Source organism: Cervus elaphus, chromosome 15 (assembly GCF_910594005.1).
Source record: "Cervus elaphus chromosome 15, mCerEla1.1, whole genome shotgun sequence".
Classification (NCBI taxonomy): Eukaryota; Metazoa; Chordata; class Mammalia; order Artiodactyla; family Cervidae; genus Cervus; species Cervus elaphus.
The window spans coordinates 84,063,682-84,083,289 of NC_057829.1; the positions used below are offsets into that span (position 1 = coordinate 84,063,682).

Consider the following 19,608-nt stretch of genomic DNA (forward strand, 5'->3'; position numbering starts at 1 on the left):
CTCATGTCCATTGAGTTGGTGATGCCATCCAACCATCTCATCCTCTGTCATCCCCTTCTCCTCCTGCCTTCAGAATCTTTCCCAGCACAAGGGTCCTTTCCAGTGAGTCAACTCTTTGCATCAGGTGGCCAAAGTATTGGAGCTTCAGCTTCAGCATCAGTCCTTCCAATGAATATTCAGGATTGATTTCCTTTAGGTTTGACTGGTTGAATCTCCTTGTTGTCCAAGGGATTCTCAAGAGTCTACTCCAGCACCACAGTTTGAAAGCGCCAGTTCTTTGGCGCTCAGCCTTCTTTATGATCCAGCTCCCACATCCGTACACGACTACTGGAAAAACCATAGCTTTGACTATGCGGACCCTTGTCGGCAAAGTGATGTCTGCATTTTTTAATAGGCTGTCTAGGTCTATCATAGATTTCCTTCCAAGGAGCAAGCATCTTTTAATTTCATGGCTGCATGATAACAGAAATGAATTTTTCCCCCATAAAGAGTAGCTGTTGGAGTGGTCCTTGCTTGAAAGGATCTTTGAAAGATCTCAGGTGTAAATATGACAAAGGAAGTGAAAAAAGCAGAGAAGATCAGCCCTTTTCAAAGAGTGAGCAAGAGAACCCTGGAGAAGATGGGGTTCTACTGAGCTGGCTCTTCAGCCCAAGTTAACCACTCAGACTCCCCAGGGTGGCCACATGGGATTTAATGTGGGAGTGTAGAAGACAGTCAGATCTGAAAATGAGGGAACCTGACAATCTTCTGTGTGCTCAGTCGCTCAGTGATGTCCGACTCTGCAACGCCATGGACTGTAGCCCTCTAGGCTCCTCCATTCATGGGATTTTCCAGGCAAGAATACTGGAGTGGGTTACCATTTCCTACTCTAGGGGATCTTCCCGCTCCAGGGATTGAACCCAAGTCTCCTACATCTCCTGCATAGGCAGATGAATTCTTTACCACTGAACCACTTGGGAAGCCTGACAAGCTCCTCCCTTTTCTCTATTCATCGGAAAACTGAAGACTTTTGCCAGGCAGGCCGGAGAGCAGGGACACCAGCCACAGGATACAGTGAGATTCCGACGAGGCGAGCAAGCACCAAAGCTAAAATTTGCTGGCGGTGGAGTGGCAGGGGGGACATCTGTGGGCTGGAGGAGACTTGCCCCTCGTAGAAGCTGGCGGGAAGCTGGCCCCTGATGCACAGGAGGAATAGGGGGTCCTGCAGAGGCTGGGGAGTGGCACCTCCTCGGCTTGAGGTTGCACAGTGGGGACCTTGGCCCTGCTCCAATGTAGGATGGACCCAGTGTTGGGATCAAGGCCAGGATATCGAATTGGGACTTTCTCCTGAAGGCAGTGGACAACTTTTGGAGCAAGGCCTTGTGACATAAAAGCTGTGTCTCCAAAAGCCCAGGAAGACGGACCCCAAAACATAAAACCTGGATGGACAGAGTGCCAGCAACGCGCCACTCTTGACCTGCAGGCCAGTCTCCTGTTCGCTGGTCAGCTTCGCTTGTCTCAGGCTCCTGTTTACCTGCGGTTGCTGAACATGGGCCTGTACTGGGGTCTGAGTTCAGCTCCCAGATCTTACAGTTTTTTTTTTTTTTTTTTAATTTTGTTTATTTGGCTATGCCGGGTCTCAGTTGGGATCTTCGATTTTTGTTGCGGCATGTGGGATCTAATTCCCTGACCAGGGAATGAACCTGGGTCCCCTGCATTGACAGCGTGGAGTCCCAGCCACTGGACCACCAGGAAAGTCCGCAGCTCTTGCAGTTTTAGGCAAAGCAGTAAGTGACAAGCTGGACTTTCTGGGTCTCAGATGAAGGAACAAGTTGCAAGCGGGTGGTGATGCTAGAGCCTGTGGAAAGGTCAGCTTCCTAAAGAGAAGGTCTACGTGCTTTTGTGCAGCCTCTTTGTCATCCCCCGACTAGCTGTGCCCCCCTGCCCCTCGCCCATGATGGTGATCGTGAGAGACCTGAAGAAACAGGACCTTGCCTGGACCCGTTTTCCATCTGTATTTACATTCCCAGTGCTCTCCAGATGGATTTTCCTGTGATCTGACCTACTTTCTTTTAGCAAGTGTGCACAGGCTAATTAGCAGCACAGGGGTCCATTGGTCCTGTTTGGAGAGCGTTGCTGCTATGGCAACTGGAGACTTCCCTGAGGCTGGAGACAAAGATAAAGCCGCTTAAGTGTGTTTTCCTTGGGGTGTCAGAGGTGCTTCAAATTACTTACCCTTTCTGACTATGTGTGGTTCAGTTCCTCGGACCCGAGTGGGATTTCAGAGTCTGTATCATATATCTTATCTCTCAGCTACAAGGATCGGGCAGGTTTGCTGAACTTTCTGCTACGTATGTGTCAGGAAGTAACTTGAGAACAGACTCATATTCTACAGGCCAGGCAGATGCTAAGTGCACTAGTATATGTGGAATCTCTAATTGTTCTAGAAATGATGGGTGCATTCTTTGGTTTATCTAGGTTTCTAGGATGTCTTGGGGACATCAGTAGGAGGGTTGGCAGAGGAGCCCATCTAAGTGGGCTTAGCCTACCTTTAGCATCCTAGAATACGCATGCTCTGGTCCAGAGGCCGACAGAGGGAGGGACCTCAGGGTCTCCCTGGTGGCTCAGGGGTAAAGAATCCACCTACCAATGCAGGAGACGCAGGTTCCATCCCCGACTTGGGAAGATCCCCTGGAGAAGAAAATGGCAGCTCCACTCCAGTATTCTTGCCCGGGAAATCCCATGGACAGAGGAGGCTGGCGGACTACAGCCCATGGAGTCGCAGGAGTCAGACACGACTTAGCAACAAGGGCCGTGGTTAGAAAGTTTGGGCATCCCTGATTTGGTGGAGAGAGGAGGTGCCCTGCTGTGGTAGTCTCTGCCCCTCACGGGGTGGCCAGGGTAGAGTCTGGAGTGTGGGCTGGGCATGAAGAGGCGGTAAGGAAGGGAGGAGTGGGCCCCCTGAAAGCAGCACGTCTGGGAAGGAAGGTCGGGGCCAAGCAGAGGGCACTGACAGCTTGTGTCTGCAGCCTCAGCTCCAGCCAGAGGCCTGGCCCCAGCGCAGTGCCCTGTGCAGGTTTGAATACACTAGGGGATGTGTGACTGCAAGGCTGGCTGCTTGCATTTTAATAATTTGGGGTGGAATCTGTGCTTTCTTATTGTGCAAACCCATTATTTAGCTTCCTTGGCCATCACTTGGGGTGGGGGTGGGTGAAGGAGAGAGGATTTGGAGGCAGTAAACAGGCCAGAGTGTGATGTCGCCAGTGGTTTCTGTGCTATCAGCAGTTCCTGTGGATAACAAGAACCCAGGATCTACGGCGCGTTTGAGCTGGGTTAAATGGCCCTGAAATTGTTTCGAATTTCCTTGGTCCAACTTGGAGAGTTGTCTCTTTCTTTTTTTTTTTTTAATCTTTTCCCTTCTTGTTAGTTATTCTTGGTCCCTTAGCACTGTACCTTAAACAGCCTGTCTTGGTTGGTCCTCTTGGGCTGCTATAACACAAAGAACTTCGGCCGGGTGACTTCAACAAAAACATTGATTTCTCACAGTTGTGAGGCAGAAAGTCCGAGATCAGGGTGCGAGCATGGTCAGGTTGTTAAAGACAGCTCTGCTTCTGGTCTGCAGATGGTTGCCTTCTCGCTGTGTTCTGAAACAGCAGAGAGATTATGTGTCTCTTTCTCCTTTTGTTGTTGTAGTTCAGTCTCTAAGTCATGTCTGACTCTTTGCGACCCCATGGACTGTAGCATGCCAGGCTTCCCTATCCTTCACTGTTCCCCAGAATTTGCTCAGATTCATATCCATTGAGTCGGAGATGCTAGACCCTTGTGACTTTATCTAACCCTAATTACATCCCAAAGGCTCCTCTGGATACCATCAGACTGGATATCAGGGCTTCAGCATATGACATTTTGGGGAGACACATTCAGTCCATGCAGCACGGCTCTTTTCCTCTCTAATCACTCCCCCTCTCCATGTTTTTTACGTTTTCCTTTTTTTCTGTAGGCTGAATGACTAGATAACCAAGCTTATTTTATTTTTATTATTTTTTGGCTGCACTGTGTGGCAGGCAGGAATCCTAGTTCCCTGACCAGGGATCAAACCCATGCCCCCTGCAGTGGAAGTGCGGCGTGGTAACCACTGGACCACCAAGGAAGTCCGCAGGCTTGTTTTAAACTGTGTGTAAAGTAAACATCAAATGTCTTAAGTGAGAGTCTGAAAAGTTCTTCCAGAAGTTTATTATACAAACTAGGAATGCACGGATTTCAGTTGCATTGACCTCAACGGCATCCAGATTGTATTTGTTTTCCCCCTGGTTCTTGCCCATGTTGTTAACATCACTGTGACGGTGTCAGTGACACATAAATGAAGTGTCGTTAGGTCCTAACTTTACAATTGTTGAGACTCTAAATAGAAGCCCTTCGCCGTAATGCCCCCTCATTTTCTATGTGGTGCTGTGCTTAGGGGAAAATGTTTCTAATCAAGAAGGAAGGAAGATTAACATTGCTCAAGCACCAGTTAGTCCTGGTCCCGGGCTTTCATATATATAATTCAGTTTTCTCAGTACTCTGCAAAATAGATGCTTTCTCCCTCTTGCCAGCTAAGGAAGCAGTGGTTCAGTACCGCCAAGCAGTTGGCTCAAGGCCACACAGCAAACGAGGGAGAAGTCAGGATTTGAACTCCCGTCGCATTTCAAGGCCCTCTCTAGTTATTGCAGCAGACCCCTACCTGTTACGGATCAGGACACTTGGAAGGTTCTGTGCTTTTGTGTGTCGTGAAAAAAAAATTAGTGGATGAGTTCTAATTGTTGTTTCTCATTTTTTCCCCTGTGTATTTTCCTAGGGCTGGGTTTGGCTGCAGGCCATACATACCATCAATGCTCACGGAAGTGGTCACTTTTCCTCAAAAGGTCAAGTCTACATTTCTTGTTCTTCAGTTGCTAAGTTGTGTCTGACTCTTTGGGACCCCATGGACTGCAGAAGACCAGGTTCCTCTGTCCTCCACTGTCTCCCCGAGTTTGCTCAAATTCATATCCATTCGGTGATGCCATCCAACCATCTCATCCTCCGTCGCCCCCTTCTCCTCCTGCCTTCAATCTTTCCCATCATCAGGGTCTTCTCCAATGAGTTGGCTCTTCGCATCAGGTGGCCAAAGTTTTGGAGCTTCAGCTTCAGTATCAGTCCTTTCAATGAATACTCAGGGTTGATTTCCTTTCGAATTGACTGGTTTGATTTCCTTGCTGTCTGAGGGACTCTCAAGAGTCTCTTCCCGCACTATAATTCAAAAGTATCAATTCTTCATTGCTCAGCCTTCTTTATGGTCCAACTCTCACATCCGTACATAACTACTGGAAAAACCATAGTTTTGACATACCGACCTTTGTCGGCAAAGTGATGTCTCTGCTTTTTAGTATGCTGTCTAGGTTTGTCATAGCTTTCCCTAGGTTAGCACTTATGAAGTTTTCCGCTCCACGTGGTAAGTTCTTTGGATTTCCAGCTGCATCTGAGGCCCAAGAGGTCCGTTTTCTGACAAAAAAACAAACCCTCGGGGTGCTGAGAATGACCGGAGGAGCAAAGCTCAGAATCCCTGCCACCAGATGACTCCTGGCACTGACGATGAATGACAGGCTATGGGACGTGCTTTCAGGAGCAAGCCTCACCCGGCCGCCCCCTGACAGTCACCTTCTCTTTGAGACTGACACGATCATTAGCTATTTTCATATAAATTCGAGAAAGTCAACCTTCTCAGTGTTGCCTGGACGTTTCATGTTGTTGCAGCCCAGGAAACAATTCTGACTTTCTGGGTCTCTGTTGGACACTAATTTTAAATATCAGCAGAGGAAAGTCAGCCCACCATATAGCTCTGGAACCATCCTGACATTTGAGTCACAACTTCAAAAGTAGCCGTCCAAACATCCTCAGCCACAGTTTTAGGAAACAGTGTATGGAGGACATTTCACAATGTTTTGAGCAATTTTGTTTCCATTTTATTTTTGTTTTGGCCACAATATAGATGCATTTTAGGCTGACTCTGCTGTGGGGTAAAGATATGCTGGGAAAATGGAGACGAGTTTTCAGCTTACACATCAGATGTGCTCAGTAGCTCAGTTTTATCTGACTCTTTTGCGACCCTGTGGACCGTAGCCCGCCAGGCTGGGCTTTCCTGGTGGGATTTCCTAGGCAAGAATCCTGGAGTGGGTTGCTATTTCCTCAGAGGTCCCACTTTAATTCCATTGTAAGTCTGATTGGAGCTCAGAATGGGGATGGATGGTCAGTTTCCAGGTGGGCCTCCAAACCTCCTGAACCAAAAGGAGATGAAATCTTCCTTGAGTAGCCTGAGAGGAGGCGGCCCAGGAGCCCAAGCAAGGCTGGAGGGTTTGGGAGCAGCCAGAGCCGGGAGAGGAGCCCTGGCTAGCGGGGCACAGGTTGCCTCAGCAGAGGAATGGGGGTGAGGGCTGGGGGTACTGAATGGGGTGTCACAGACATTCCTGCAGGCCCCGGTCTGGGCTCACAGTCATGGAGATGGATGGTTAGATGGTGTGTCATGGAGAGCTGCCTTTTCCCTGGACACTCTTGTGGTCTTAAGGGCCTGACACGGATGGGCCCTCTCAGCTAGCTGGTCTGACCTCTGATGGTTGGGAGTGAGCCTTTGCAAGGGGCATCTCCGTGGAGCTTCCTGTGGTGGCCAAAGATGGGGGAGGGGGGTGCTGCAGACTCAGTAGCAGGCTTGCCCCAATCCGCCCTACCCTCAAACTGTGTCCTTGGAGGCCGGACCTGGGCTCAGGTGAGGTGGGGGGACCCGGGAGCCAGGCCCTCGCATCTCCGTGGTACAGGCCTCAGCCTGAAGGAGGCAGAAGCCACCGGGACACTGCAAGCGTCTAGCACATTTTCCGCTGCAGCCTGTTTACCTGCCCGCCCAGCCCTGGGAGAGTCCATTGCCTCCCTCCGGGAGGGGTGAGCCGGCCGGGAAGAGGATACCCTCCCCCGCCCCCCCCAATGGTCAGCCTGGCCCGGACCACCGCGGCCCTCCCCCCTGGGGCCCCCCGACTCCCGGGCCCGAAGTGTATTTGCATTTCCAAGCCAGACAATGCCGGCGATCCGGGCGAGGCTGCGGGAAGCTGGGGGAGGCGACTCGGGGGTAGAGGGAGGGTCTTCGCCCTCCCTCCGCCTGGCCCGGTTTCCCGAGCCAGTGCTGGAGCTTTGTGAAGATGCAGGCGTCGGGGGCTGCTCGCTGATGATGACATCACCGTGTCCTACTCGGGAGCCAAGCTGCCGGGGGCTTTAAGAGCAGATCCCTTCGGACCCCGCCGGCGCTCACGCTCACACTCGCGCGCCCCGGGCAGAGTCGCGCGCGCCGGCCACCCTCGCGCACACAGTGGGGGCGCGCGCCGGCCACCCTCGCGCGCACACCTCCGCGGCGCTCGCTCCCCGGGCTCCGGCTCGGGCCCCGAAGCCGCAGCTCCCCGCCGCCGCCGCCCCGGATGCCAACAGCTGCTCCCATCTGCAGTGCAGCAGCCCCGGCCGCCGGCCGGCCCACCCCGGGCTCCCGCTGGAGGTACCGTGCCAGGACGCTGGCCCTGCTCGCGGCTAGCCTGCACTCCAGGGCGCAGCGAGGATGGGAGGGTCGCAGTCTCTGCAGCCAGTCCCAGCCAGCGACCTGAACCAGGAGGCTTCCGAGGCAATGTAAGTGCTCCGCCCGTCGCCCCGGAGGGCCCCCGGAATCCTCCCAGGAGGAGAGGGTGCTGGGGCTTTGTTAGTATCCTCTCCCCTGATGCCCCGTGCAGCCTGGAGCTAGGGCTGTCCCTGACGTTCTCGGGCAGCCTAGCGTGGTTTTTACCTGGTGGCTCCCCTTGTAGCGTTTCGCGCCCCCCTCTGGAATGAGCATCTGGCAGCCCCTGGAGATTCCTGAGGGCAGAAATGACCCCCCTGGAATTTGATGGTGGTTCAGCAGCCCAGTGCGTGCTTGGGGGGCTTCTCCCGGCATCATAACACCGCCCCCCCCCCCCCCCCCCGCACAGTGGTATTTCCTGCAAAGGGAACAGCCGGGCATTAACAAGGGCCTCATGGGAAGAATCCTTGAGGGTGGCAGTGCCGTGCCCATGGAGACAGACCAGTTTAGGGGCAGCCACTCACATAGCTAGACGGATGGCGTGGAGCATCGCTGCTAGACATTCAGTCGGATTAACCCAAGCGTCCACACGCTGACTGGTGAACATCGGAGGACAAGGCTGCTCGCTATTATTAGTAAAGCCAGCCAGTCTTGTCATTGGCCCATTGGTGGAAGCAGCATTTGACTGTGCATCCAGTTTCTGTAAACCAAGAGCCAATGGGGCCTTTATACTGGATGGGTGTTTATTAGGATTCCCGTTTTTAAATGGTCATCTCCATTACCTACCTGGGCCTGTCTGGAGGATGGGGCTTATTGAATAGATCTGGCTGAAGGTCACCCCCGCCTTACCTGCTCTCCTTTCCCAAAGAGAAGAATGTGTTTCAGAGAAGAGTGTTTTGTGGGGGTTTGGGGGTGGGGAGGCGGTGAAGTGGTCATGGGAGCCATTGATGTGTAGATGAAAGGACTCCAGGGATTGGCCTGTGTGTTGTAGTAGGGACGCGGGGTGCCATGTGGGGCTTCTTTACTTGTCCCTCTGCCTGGGGTTTCAATGAGGACCTGGCTCAGTGCGGTGATGTAATGCTAGGCTGAGCCTCGTGCTTTTCCAGGCTCCAGCTCTTTAGCAGCGAACCATTCTAAGGAGCAGGTGTGCACCGATCATTTGTCTTCCTCCTTGTAGCTCGAGACAGCATCATCTTACAAAGGAGGCGCGTCGTGTTGGAGGCTTTTCAGTGCCACGAGCCCTGCGCTTTGCCTGCCCTGGTTTTCGTTTGTGTATAGTATTGTTCCATGCATGAAAATATGTACTACCACCCGGGACTTGAGCCTAAGCCGAAAAGAACAGTTCCAACCTATTTTTGAGAAGTCTCTAAACTGAAAATCAGTTAAAGAGTGGTAGGCGCTAATTGGCTACTGAGCTAGCTAGCTGTCAGGGCTCAGATCTGTCTAAATGCTTTCAGGAGACACGAAAAAGATATTGTGACCATGTGTTTGGGAAAATCCGCTCCTCAGCCATCAGGGATTCAGCTCACGTGTCCCCAGCATCCCCGCCCTCTTTCCCAGTTGAGTTAATAAATGACCAGGCTTCTGTTGGCTGAGGGCTGAGTTGGGAGAGATTCTGTTAGATAGAAGCTGGGATAAGGTGTCCTAAGTCCATCCTAGGGGGATGTTATTGTTGTTTTAGTTTCTTAAGTCGTGTCTGACTTTTGTGACACCATGGACTGTAGCCCTCCAGGCTCCTCTGTCCATGGGATTTCCCAGGCAAGAATACTGGAATGGGTTGCCATTTCCTTCTCCAGGGAATCTTCCCAACCCAAGGATCGAACTCGCATCTCCTGGATTGGCAGACGGATTCTTTACCACTGAGCTAGCGGGGAAGTGTGTGCTAAGTTGCTTCAGTCATGTCTGACTCTTTTGCGACTCTGTGGACTAGAACCCACCAGGTTCCTCTGTCCATGGGATTCTCCAGGCAAGCATGCTGGAGTGGGTTGCCATGCCAGGGATCAAACCCACACATATCTCTTATGTCTCACTGCATTGGCAGGCGGGTTCTTTACCACTAGCGCCACCTGGGAAGCCCACCTACCAGGGTGTTTAAATAAAACTCCAGGCCAAACGGCCACATTGTAATGGAAGCTCCTTCTCAAATATTGCCTGGATGAGCTGGTCCATGTGTACTAGCCAGAGTCTTCTCTCCTTGAAACTATTTCTGAAATGTCTTTAAATCTTTAAGATAGTATATTTACTCCTTCACAGAATTCCACCCTCCATCCCCTAACACTTTTGTTTTTTAAAAATGGAGAGAGTGGAAATGATTGGGGCTGGTTCCATACCTGGCAGCTATTCTCTAAAATCGCATCTCTGCTGTCTGAATAACTGGGAGTTTTTCTACTATCAGTTTGCTTATTTCCAGTCTAGAGATTTAAAAAAGTGTATTAAGAGAGTAACTTTCTGTGCACCTAAAGTCACATGCTTGTGAAGAAGAAGAAGACAGGGTAGCCATGTGTGGTCCGTGGCAGGAAGGAAGCTCCCACTGCAGGATAATGCTGTCAGGGCGGCAGGGGTGGAGAGGCACCCAGGGAGCACAGCCTGCCTCGGCGGGGTACAGTCGACAGCTGGGAACTAGACGGAACATGTGTCTCTTTTTCTGTGATGGTTCCCTGTGAAAGATCAAATCAAGGAGGACCTGGGTGTAAGAGTGAACCCAAAAGACGGGGATGTTTTGAAAGTCCCTGCAGAATATTTTCTTTTTTAGTTGCAGGATTTCTGTGCTTCTGGGTTCAGGTTTGGGGTGCCTTTGGGCAGCTTTTGTAGCCCCACCTCCTAGCTTCATTCTGTCCCCGGAGAGCAGTGGATGGGGAGAGAGAGATGGGGAGTCTTGTGTCTCCCCCCTGGGGTGCAGCAGCAGACCGGAGGTGCAGCATGGCACATGGGATCGGGAGGGGAGGCGGGCATGGAGGTTCACGTGTTGAAATCCCTGTGACTCATGGGATGGTCCACCCCTGCCGGGAGGGCAGCATCACCCTCCCACTTTGCTCCTTAGAAAGGCAGAATCAAAGGGCCCACCTTTGCTTCGAAGTCAGAATCTCCATTTAACCAGTGATTTGTGAAGACGCCAGGATGACTTTTAGGCAGGAAAGTTTGAGAAGCCCAGAGCTTCTCCATCCGGGTGAGTCCCTCCATCTGGGTTCCTGAGAAACCTCTGGACACTCCTCTAACTGCCGCTTTCTTATCTGGAAAAGAAGTCCTGGTAGCAATAGTAGCCTTTGTTTCCAGATAAAAGACGGGGGCGGGGGGAGGGGGGAGGAGGTCCGGGAGAGGAGAATTCCGCTGCAGAAAACACTTCTCAGCACGGACGGATGGGACACACACAGGAAAGGGACGGGAAGTACTTGAGTCAATGTGATCTGAGTCCATCGATTAGACCCTGCCGCTGCGCCCTCCTTCCGCTGCAGCCCCTCGAGGCTCGGCTTCTGCTAAGAAAAGCAGCGTTAAGTGCTCTGTCTTTTGTGTAGCCGGAGACCCCCATCCCAGGGGGCTCCCTCCGCTTCCTGCAGATCCCCACACCCTGGCTCTCCAGGGACGGCCAAGGGCCATCGGCATCTGAGGGTAAAAGTGGTGGTTGTATGGGCAAGTTCAACCTACTTCGGCTGTGGCGCCGCTCATGACCCGAAAAAAAAAAAACCCCAAAATCACAAATAGGGAAACTGCTGCCTGTGTGGACCCGTGAGCAGCAAAATAGAAGGGCTGGGAGGGAGGGCGGGAAGTGATGAAGAATGAAGCAACAGGCTGCAGTGATTGATGAGCAGGGGAGGGAAGGTTATAAAGACAGCGGGGAAAACAAGCGGAGGATTTATGCTTAGATGTCCAAGGAGAGGATGTGGCGTTTGCCAAGACAAGGAAGTGGGATTTGGGAGCGCATCTGGGGGAAGGTTGATGAGTTTGGGCTGGGATTTGAGATACATGTGGGATCGGAATTCTAGCCAAGAGAGTGCCCAGGACCAGGGAGGCCCTGGGCACCAGTTGTACCAGGTGAGTGCTTCTGGGATGGGCTTGGAGCTCTTTGGGCGACTGTGGTCACAGATGGGAAAGGGGAGTTTTGGTCTCTTCCATCCCCGTGTGGCTCCTCACCCTCTCAGTCTGGGGGCTGTCGAGAGGGTCTAGCGGCTCTGAGCTTGCCCAGCCTGCCTCTTCGGGCTTCTCAGGGTTGCGGTTCCATGTCTGTGAAGACCGTGAGAAGACAGAAGCAGCAGGAAAGGCAGGAATGCGTCTGTGTCTGAAAATTGCCAGTATGTCCGTTGCTCAGAAGTCCAGAAAGGGCCACTGGGGCTCCTGGCAGGAGTTTTCTTTAGGTCTCATTGGATTTCTTTCAACGTCTTATTTCTTAAGATGACCCTCGGCTAAGTCATTTAGCTTCAATGGCAGCATCTTGACTGTGGGCCTGTCAGTTCTTAGAAGCAGATACTTCACTTTGGATATTATTGTTGGATGAAAGGATGAGCAGTTTTCCCTCTGAAACTGAATAGGCTGTAAAATCGTTTGTAGAATGGGCGTTGCCTGAGTCCCAAAGGTGCTATCTTAGTTCAGGTTGCTATAACATAAAATACCACAAAGGACACGGCTTTAACAACAGATACACATTTCTCATATTTCTGGAGGCGGCAGAATCCAATGTCAGTGTGTAGTGAGGGCCTGCTTCCTGGTTTATGGACGGCTGTCTCCTTGTCCTCATCTTGTCCTCAGACATCAAGGCAGTGAAGGTGAGCAGAGAAGAGCAAGCACTCATGTTCTCTTCTTACATGGGCACTGATGCCCGTGTAAGGCGCCGCCCTCATGACCTAGAAAAATGAAAGTGAAGGTCGCTCAGTCGTGTCCGACTCTTTACGACCCCATGGACTATACAGTCCATGGAATTCTCCAGGCCAGAATACTGGAGTGGTTAGCTGTTGCCTTCTCCAGGGGATCTTCCTGACCCAGGGATCGAACCGGGGTCTCTCACATTACAGGAGCTTCTTTACCAGCTGAGCCACAGGGGAAGCCCAAGAATAGTGGAGTGGGTAGCCTATCCCTTCTCCTTCTGGATCTTGCCGACCCAGGAATCGGACCAGGGTCTCCTGCATTGGAGGTGATTTTTACCAACTGAACTATGAGGGAAGTCCCCTCATGACCTAATCACCTCCCAAAGGCCCCACCTTCTAATACCATCACATTGAGGGGTGGAATTTCAATATAACAAATTTTGGGGAGACATAAGCAGTAAGTCCGTAGCAGGTACTTTTCCTTGGTTATCATTTCTGAATATCTCCATTATGGGCCCTGTGTCCGGAAGGATCTTGGCCCTTCCTACCTTCTCTCTGCTTATCTGCTGACTCTCTCTAAGGTGGGCTGAAGGCAGGAACATTCCGAGGCTTTCCAGGTAGCTGCCAGTGATTCAGGGAGCCATGCCACCCCCTTCTGCTGGGGCCCTGGGACAGGGCACCTGCTGATGGCGGGGTGAGCAGCTAGGATTGGAAGATGGATTAAGTGACTGTGGGCAAGTGTTCCGTCTAGGTCATTGGCTTCAGGGCACTCTCCCCATTGACCCTCTGTCCCTGTCTTCGTGTTTCTACCGTCAACAGCCCGTTTCTGTGGCTATAGTTTTGGTTGCCTAGGAACCAGTGTAGTCTGAATAGTCAGTATGATTGGCTGTTCTTGCCAGATGGATAGCCTGAGCTGGGGCAGCGTTAGCGTTCCGGGGTAAGCAGAGGATGGTGAACAATTCCATCCTCTTCCCCTAAGATTAGTGATGAGGACGCAGGCTTTGTAAACAACTTTTTTCCATGAAAACCGGTTGTTCATGGACTCATGCTTTTGTATCAGGTTGGATGGGAGTCTGAGGGAGACTGGCTGGCCACAAAGAACTGACTGAGAACTGCTCAGTATATATCCATTCTACGTTGTAAGTGGTAGCTTGGATGACACTGGTTCCGTTTATATTTACAAATTCACTTGAGCAGTTGTTTCTAGAGAGCAGGTGGGTGCTGCGTGCCTTTGCCAAAACGTGGAAACAACGCTGGATGCTGTAAGAATGAAGAGCTCCTCTCTTAGCCTTGTTGAGTAGACTCAGGTGTTCCCCGTTACAGAAACATGTCCATTACTGCGACCCAGGCACTTCCGCCCCCATTTTATAGATAAGGAGACTGAGAGCCCTCCATGCTTAAATCAAGGGGTTGACAGACGCTTTCTGTGAAGGGCCAGACTGCCTTTGCAGGGTGTGAGGTCTCCGTTGCAACAACTCAGCTCTGCCCTGAGAGTGTGAAAGCAGCTGCGGACAGTTAGTAAATCAACGTCCCAGTTACATTTTAGTTACAAAAAGAGACAGTGAGTTGTATTTTGCTGGCACCTGATTGTATAGGGCTTGGACCTGTGTCCTCACCCCTCATGACCTCATGGCCATTTATCAACACTACAGTCCTCAAGTCTTCGGCCTGGGCCACCTTCTTTGCTTGTTTAAGACGTCTCCTCCTTACTCATGGATGTAATACTATCATGTACTCAAAATTCCCCCGTTTATATCCTCCCTGTTGTCTGAGCACCATGCTTATCCAGCTGCTTACTTTGTATCTCCTCTAGGGTTTCTCATGGAGCGCCCAGGCCTAACTTGTCCAAAATAGAATGGATGACCTTCTTTGTATCAAAAACAAAAAAAAGTGTATATAAAGTGACCCAGCCTCACCCGATTCCCCATCTCAGCACATGGTACCTCACCTCCCAGCTGCTCTAAGCAGAAACCTGGTGGTCAAGCCTTGCTCTTTTCCTTTACCTCCCTGCTTCCTAAAACAGTTCAGATGATGGTTCTTCCCTGTATCTGCTTCCCGTTGCTTTTAGTCTAAAATCCAACCCCATGTCGGAGCCTGCTAACGCACTGGTCACCTGTTAATTCTCTGGTCACCTGCCCCAGGGCTTTTGCACATGCAGCAAGCTGCCTAGGAAGCATTCTGCCCTATGCTGGGATGGCTGGCTCCTTCTTCATTCTGCCCTATGCTGGGATGGCTGGCTCCTTCTTCATTCTGCCCTATGCTGGGATGGCTGGCTCCTTCATTCTGCCCTATGGTGGGATGGCTGGCTCCTTCTTCATTCTGCCCTGTGCTGGGATGGCTGGCTCCTTCTTCATTCTGCCCTACGCTGGGATGGCTGGCTCCTTCTTCAGCTTCCATTCTCGGTAGATTTTTCTGCCCTCACTCTCTGGTGCTGTCCAGAAGAACCTGTGACCCTGGAAAGATCCTATATTCTTATTGCCCCATATGGTAGCCACTAGCCACACATGACTCTTGAGCACTCGAAATGTGGGTAGTTCATCCAAGAAAATCTTTAATTTTATTTAGTATAATTTAAATTAAAATAGCCACACATGGCAAGCGGCTGTTGTAGTGGACGGACATCACAGCTCAGGGTATCACCCTTTTGTTTGAGGCCTTTGTAAAACTTAGTGAAAGGTGGAGTTACTTGATTTGTGTCTTTAACTGTTGTTATCAGGATGTGAACAGTGTGAGGGCATCCTCCTTGGTTTTTTTTTTTCCTTGCTGCTTTTAGTTTATTTGAATTTTATTGAAGTATAATGTGTTTACAATGTATTTAATTTCTGCTGTATAGCAGAGTGACTCAGATATACATATATTCTTTTTTCATATTCTTCTCCATTATTATTGTTGTTTGTTGTTTAGTTGCTAAGTTGTGTCTGACTCTTTTTTGACTCCATGGACTGTAGCCCACCAAGCTCCTCTGTCCATGGGATTTCTCAGGCAAGAATACTGGAGGGGGTTGCCATTTCCTACTCCAGGGGACCTTCCCAACCCAGGGATTGAACCCAAGTCTTCTGCATTGGCAGGTGGATTCTTTGCTGCTGAGCCAGCAGGGAAGCCTGATTCCACTGTTGTTGTTCAGTCACTAAGTCTTGTTGACTCTTTGTGACTCCATGAACTGCAGCACGCCAGGCTTCTCTGTCCTTCACTATCTCCCTGAATTTGCTCAAGCTCATGTCCATTGAGTCAGTGATGCCATCCAACCATCTCATCCTCTGTTGCCCCCTTCTCCTCTTGCCTGTAATATTTCCCAGCATCAGGGCCTTTTCCATTATGGTTTATTATAATTCTACTTGTTTATGCTTGTGTATCCACATACCTTTTTTCAGTAAGTAATTTGTTGAATAAATGAATGCATGAACAAATGAATGAATATCTCACTAGCAAAAAGAATTCCAGGCACAACTGCTCCATGCTGAGCTGTGCTAGTGGGGGACTTACAGGGGCAGGGAGAGACTCAGCGGGACCCTAGGCGTTGAAGTCCTGTGGGACTGGACCCAGGAAGACAGCCGGTTCAACCCTCAACCTTCCTGTGGCCCCCGTGTGACATCTCAGGGTCCTGCCAGAGCACCAGGCTAAAGGAAGCACATGTATGCGTCATGCATAGCCGCTCAGTCATGTCCAACTCTGCGATACTCTGGACTGTCCCCTGCCAGGCTCCTCTGCCCATGGGATTCTCCAGGCAAGAATACTGGAGTGGGTTGCCATACCCTCCTCCAGGGGATCTTCCCGGACCAGGGATCGAACCCGAGTCTCTTGTGTCTTCAGCATTGGGAGGCGGATTCTTGACCCCTGAGCCACCTGGAAAGCCCACATCCCTGCCTCGGTGCTCCTGCAGATTATCCCAGCATGCACTGCAGCCTGCAGGTTACTCAGGTCACCGCTGGACACATACCATAGCTTTTTCCTCTCCCCTCCTGGATGGTTTGTTTCTCTTAGACGTCTGTTGTCTCCCAAACCTCTGTGCACCTAAGGGTGTCTCTGTGCATCTCTCAGCTGGTCTCTTTTCCTTGCTTTCCTCTCCTTGTCCATGAGGAAGCTGCTGCTTGCCGGGTGGATAAGGCAGAGCAGAGGCTTTCAGGGAAGCTGGGCTTGGGCTGCGAGCAGCAAATTGCCTTTGTTCTCTCCCTCTTTGCCCTGGCAAAGGAAAGCACCTCCTGGGGTTGGGAAGGTGGGCCTTCTGCACAGTGCATCCCACGGCTGTGCGATAAATTACCTGTTGGAGAGGTGGACTTCCCGCAGGTTTTTTGTACTTGCCAACCTTCCTTATTTAGAAGGAATGTTCCCTTTACTGCTTTCAGTGTTTCCTGCTTTCTCCTTAAATGGAAGCAGCAGCAGCTCCTGGCTCTGGGCCGGGGAGGGTGGGGTGGAAACAGGGGTGGGGGTGGCCCTTCTGCCCAGGGTTTGCTCCAGCCCTGCTCTGAGGCGGATCCTAGCAGCTCTGTGTCCTTCTGGGACTGACTGCTCAGGCCAACTGCTGGACCCAGTTTGCGGTCAGCATCCCAGCTCCATTTCCTTCAAGGTGCTGCTTGCGTTCCAGAGCCTGAGAATTTTAGAGCTGGAAGCGTCAGGACCTTAGATATCAACAGGGACTTTGTCCTAACAGAAAGTTTATCTCATGAGCACATATCATTCATGAAATATCACTCACGCCTTTCCTGCTGGTCATGATTCAGACTCAGTCAGGTAATCCTTTTAATCTTTTCCCTTTAACTTCCAATTTGCTAAAAAGTATATATTTATTTATTTATTTAGGCTGCTTCAGGTCTTAGTTGCGGCATATGGGCTCTTTGTTGTGGCATGCAGACTCCTCTCCAATTGCATTTCTTGGACTTTGCTGCTCCACGGCATTTGGGATCTTAGTTCCTGGACCAGGGATCAAACCTACATCCCCTGCATTGAAAGACAGATTCTTAACCACTGGACCACCAAGGAAATCCCTAAAACAATATATTTAGATATATCATTTGGTGGACTGAAATCAGAGGTGTGTTCCCAGTGAAATCTCTTAAGAGTGCAAATTCTCTACCCGCTGAGAAAATGTAGTGGATAGTTTATTTGGGGATAAAAATGACTGACGGGGCCCTTGGTCCAGGCCAGTCTCGGCTTGTGTCTTTGCCCTCAGATGTCTTTTTCTTTTCTGATTCCTTGCATCATCTCAGGGATGTTCCAGAGGTCAGTTTCTAAGGGAAGTGGGTGTTTACCCTGTTTATCCAAGTGGGAGGTGGCTGAAGTTCATCTACGTTGAATTTGACGTTATTAAAAACACCCAGTCACTGTTAATCGAGGCCAGGGGTGAAAATCACACTGATATTTGCCAGCCCGTGAGCGGCTGCCCACCCAGGAGGAGCCATCCTTTCTGCAACTCCCCACCCCTAACTCGCATGCAGCCTCCATCTTTAATGGGGTTTGGCTCTGGATATTGGGGACTTCAGAAGCAATCTGGATCAAAGAGGGCTGCAGCTTCTGATAGTTGCTCTTTTGTCAGGGCTCTGGTGGGATGCGCTAATTATTAATTGTTCTGCTTTAAAGGGAGCGGTCTGGAAGTATTTTCCCTCCAGGAAGGAGGTAGGAGAGGCTGGCTTTACTTTGGGAACATCTGCATACATGTAGTCTTTCGTGGAATTTCCCAGCCTGACTTTGTTCAGAGAGGATCCTGTGACTGTGTTCATTTCCTTTAATGCCCGAGGGGAGAAAGACTGACCCTGAAGCCAGGCAGGGCTATTGGGGGAGTGAGGTCAACACTCATAGCATCCGTCTCCAAGGAACTCTGCTCCTGGGGAGAAGGAAGAGGCAGGGGTGCCCAGAGAGTGTGTAAGAGACAGCTGGTGGGGGTCCGTGGGTGGTGCAGGGGTCAGACTGGGACCCCAGCCCGAGTGTGTCTCTTTCTCAGAAGGGCTTTGCCTGTGGCCTCAGCTAGGCACCTTTGCTGGCACGAGGAAAACCAAAACTTCAAACTGACTTTAAGAAAGAGGGCAGGGAGAGATAAATTAGAAGTTTGGGATTAACAGGTACATACTACTATATATAAAATAAATAACCAGCAAGGACCCACTGTACATAGCACAGGAAACTATATTCATTGTCTTGTGATAACCTATAAGGGAAAAAGAATGTATATAGATGTGTATGTAACCGAATCACTTTGCTATATACCTAAAACGAATACAACTTTGTAAATTATTCATATAACTATACTTCAATTTTTAAAAAATGGCTTAAAAGATAAAATAAAGGTTCAGAGCAAAAAAATAAATAAATAGAAAGGAGGAAAAGTTTCCTGTAATTGACAGGTGGTCATTATCAGGATAGCTTAGAAAAAGGGATCTCCTCCCCCACCCCACCCCCCCACCCCCGCCAAAAAAAAAAAAAAAACTGGCCAAAGATCTGAATAATTTAAAGCATCAGAGTTTGTAGCTTTTAGACTCACCTTCTTTGATCTACAGCAGCTGAGTTCCTCCTGGAGCTGCCCCTCTAGCCTCGGGATGCCTCATGGGCTATCAGCTGGTGGGGTTCCGACCCCTCTGGGAGGTAGGGAGATGGGGCGGGGGGGTGGTAGTCCTCTGGGCTGGTCCTCACTTGACTGATGAACTGACCTTCAGTGGCTCAGCTTGTGTCTGGGGCCCTAACAGGGGTGTTGTGCGAGGTGAGCCTGCTCCTGGGACGACTCCTGGGTGTTTTGGTGCCTGGTGAGTATGTTCGGGGTCCCAGGGCCAGGCTTGGAAGAAGACCCCAGGCACCTGGAGAGGTAAGGAGCAAGAGGAGCGTAGTCATGTGTGGCCGGAAGCTTCTATCTGTGATTTCCCCAGAGACTCGCTGCTGATGTTTCTGGGGGATACGCCACGGTGGGGTCAGTGGGAAGGACCGCCAGGTGAGAAGGGCAAGGCCGACTCTGGGGAAAGGTGGTGCTCAGCGTGCTGCCTTGAGGATGGAGAAGCTGGACGTCAGAAGTGGAGAGGTGCTTGTTCTCCACGGCCCCCACACCCAACTGTTCCAATAACAGATGAGGGAGAACGGGTCTGAGCCCACTCTGTGGACCATACACCATGATCGCTGGCCCCACTGCAGGGCATAGCTCTTACCACCCGCCAGACTGCGTGGAATTGGGGCTGCCCGCAGCCTCCAAGGCCACCGGAGGATTGAGTCATAGCCCTGAGGTCACTGGCCACCTGGTCCCGATAAGACAGT

General features: G+C 50.9%; 1 protein-coding gene across 18 annotated transcripts in view; it reads left to right on the plus strand.

The window, feature by feature from the left end:
* Positions 1-19,608, plus strand: part of TACC2 (transforming acidic coiled-coil containing protein 2) — a 227,539-nt gene that overhangs the window by 142,660 nt on the left and 65,271 nt on the right. The window contains exon 1 of one of the 18 annotated variants that reach the window (XM_043926892.1): positions 7,068-7,656. The exons of 15 other annotated variants lie outside the window; for them this stretch is intronic. In XM_043926892.1, coding sequence (XP_043782827.1) covers positions 7,589-7,656 — 68 coding nt within the window. In that variant the 5' untranslated portion in view covers positions 7,068-7,588. Of the gene's footprint in view, positions 1-7,067; positions 7,657-19,608 lie in introns of those variants that run through there. 2 more of the 18 variants (XM_043926891.1, XM_043926890.1) reach the window with 2 other exon arrangements.